We start from the raw sequence: 2,963 nt of genomic DNA on the forward strand, positions 1-2,963 counted from the left end.
GACTCATCCATCTAACTTCCAGAGCAGCTGTGAGGATAAGAATCAAATGACATCATGTCTATGAAGACTTTTGGTGCAAATGCTATATAGATGTGCAAATTTATTAATTTACTGAAGACTAGAGAAAGAATTTTACTGAGCTGCTGAAGCAGATCTTAGTTAAGGCTCTTGGGGCAGGAAAGACCTCCAACCCATTCGGATTCGCTCGATGAGAGGCTGCTCATTCAATTTAGGTTGATGAAAGGAAAAGGGGGAATTTATTAGAAAAAAAGGCGGGACTACCCTCTCTCCCTGGGGTTATGTGAGGGGCATTTGATTCTGTCTTTTGCCATGTGTGTCTCTGTTCTCTGCTTGGATGGCTCTCTCTTTACTAATATGTGGACTTGGGTGGTGCTCTGGCTTAGGCTGCTCAGTTCTGACTGCATTTCTGCTTAGATAGCCTCACTTAACTGTACCAGAACTTCCCCATAGCTAGTCCCACCACCACCCCCAAACCCAGGACTCAAAATCTGATTGGCTAAGTACAACCAATGGATGGATGTTATCTTGGGTCAGCTGATCAATTTAGATCCAGTTAGACATGGACAGAGGGGTGAAGGTATTGGGTATGAGCATGGAATAGGTCTGCCACTATACAAGCATGGGGCTTGTGTAGATGAGTGTGGGCACTTTCAAAGAATGAGACAGCTTGGGGGAGGCATCCCAAACAAGATGGTCTCCAAAATGGCACTGGGCTGAGACTCTCATGAAGGTAATAGTGAAAAATTCGAAGTCATTCTTTAGTTTATTTGTTTATTCAACAAGCACATGCTAAGCATTTGTGACAGGCAGGCACCATTCTTGACCATGGGGACACAGGAATAAGACACAGTTCTTGTCAAGTCTCATGAGAAGAGGTGGATAGATGATTTAACAAAGGAATCCAATGAAGGTTCTAAGTGCTTTCACAGAAGTCTGACCTGGATATAGAATGGGATAGGTTCAGAATAAGACTTGGTGAGCGGTATGGGGCTTATAGCAGTGGTTCTCAGACTCGAGTGTGCATCAGAATTACTTGGAATGCTTGTTAAGACACAAATTGCTGAGTCCCACCACCAGAGAACCAGACTCAGGTAAGTCTACGATAGTTGCTGAGAATTTTCATTTCTAAGAAGTTCCCAGGTGATGCTGATTTTGCTGGTCTGGGGTCCATACTTTGAGAGCTGACTCAAAGTCATGGAGTTATGACCCAGCATTCGGTATTCTGGAGTTACATGTGTTTGGGCACATCTGGTGTGTTTTGAGAGTGGTGAGAAGAGATTAAGGGGGTAAGCGAGGATTAAATTGTCAAGGATTCTAAATGCCAAGCAAAGGAACTTGAACTTTATGCTGTAGGTAATAGGCGTCATTGGAGGATTTTAAGCAGGGAAGGTATACGTTCATATTTATGCTACAGAAGAGAACAGTAGTCTGGGTAGAAAGGGTGAGATAGGGGGACAGGACCATCGAAGTCTACCTCATGAGCAGCCTGATCGTGGGCACTCATGGGGAACTGTGTTCTCTCCTAATGAGTGTGATGGTGTCACAGTCCTCGATCTGCAAGTCTGAGAGGCTGCGACGATTCCACAGTTTCCGACCCTGGAACTTTAGTATTTGATCTGCCACATCAGGTCCTCCAGCCTCTTCAATCTCTTTTTTCAAGTCATAGATGGAGTTATCTGGGTGGATGGCGTAAGGCTTGCTCTGGCCACTAGAGTCCTTCACGAAGACCTGGATCTCAGAAGAGAAGGTCTCCAGCACCCAGACAGTGACCTTAGAGAAGATCCCGTAATATGCCAGGGTTCGTTGGCTGCTGAGTAGTTGCCGCTCCCTTCCCGGCTCCTGGAAGGAGAGACGCTGCTGCCCGCTGAGGCCAAACGTCTTCTTGATCTCCACTTTCATCTTCCATATGGGACTGTAGGGGTCCACCCAGAATTTCCAGGCCTCTTTTCCTGTTTGTTTCACCATCACCTGCACATCCCTTGCTCCCTGGAAGGGAGGAGCAGATAAGGGTATCTGGTATTCCTGACTGTTGTCTTCAAATCCTCCGCCTTCTGGCTACTGATGACATGATTTATTGCCTACCAAGATACTCTTAATAAAAGGAAATGCTATCAATAATTATCTCAGCTAATAGGCATAAAGCAAGACTATCCCAGGCAAAGCAGAACATTTGGTCATCCTAGGCTACAGGACTGCTAGGTCATCCTCTATCCTCTGACTCACTCCAAGCAGAGTGACAACTGGCAGCAGCTCTCCAAATAACCATTCCTTCTATGCTGACCTATTCAGAGTCTCCGCCTGTCACATGCAGATAACATTAGAATCTACTCCATATGTAAACATAAGGCTACTACTGTAGATTAAATAATTTAACATATGGCAGGCGCTGGGATGTATGTTCAAGGATATTCATTGTAATAGCAAAAGTCTAAAAGCATCCTAAAAATTTATGAGTAGGGCACTGTTATGTAAGTTAAGATATTTTTTCATTCATTAGATTATGATATAGCTATTGACCCAGGAGGACTTGATACTCCCACTCGTCTAGGGCAGTCTTAGTGTATGCTCCTTGTCCTGCATAATTAACTGCATCCCATTTCATGCTTAAAAATATCCTGGTTTGGACTTTGTTTTGTGGTTACGCCTTTTAGGTCTATATGTGTGAATATGGACTTGTCTTTCAGATAATTTAATAGAGTAACTGAATTACCTAATAATTTAAGTAAATAAAAGTAAAAATACACACACGAAATAGGACATACAGTTAGATACAAGCATGTGCTTGTGTGTAGGTGGCACGTACATGGAAGAAATGCGAGAAATAGATAAGTGCATGTTGGGAAGAGGGCAGAATTGAGAGACTGGGGACCAGGATGGGAGGCAGACGTACTTTAATTGTGTGTCCTTTGAAACAGTTTGCTTTTCTTTTTCCTTTTTTTTTT

At 43.6% G+C, this 2,963-nt stretch overlaps 1 protein-coding gene across 1 annotated transcript in view; it reads right to left on the reverse strand.

Annotated features, from left to right (window-relative positions):
* Window positions 1–765: 765 nt before the first annotated feature.
* The window catches only part of LOC102892743 (2'-5'-oligoadenylate synthase-like protein 2), a 13,933-nt gene continuing 11,735 nt past the window's right edge, over window positions 766–2,963 (reverse strand). Inside the window, exon 7 of the mRNA XM_025044524.1 lies at window positions 766–2,007. Coding sequence (XP_024900292.1) covers window positions 1,522–2,007 — 486 coding nt within the window. The 3' untranslated portion in view covers window positions 766–1,521. The remainder of the gene's footprint in view (window positions 2,008–2,963) is intronic.

This window comes from Pteropus alecto, unplaced genomic scaffold, assembly GCF_000325575.1.
Source record: "Pteropus alecto unplaced genomic scaffold, ASM32557v1 scaffold113, whole genome shotgun sequence".
NCBI lineage: Eukaryota > Metazoa > Chordata > Mammalia > Chiroptera > Pteropodidae > Pteropus > Pteropus alecto.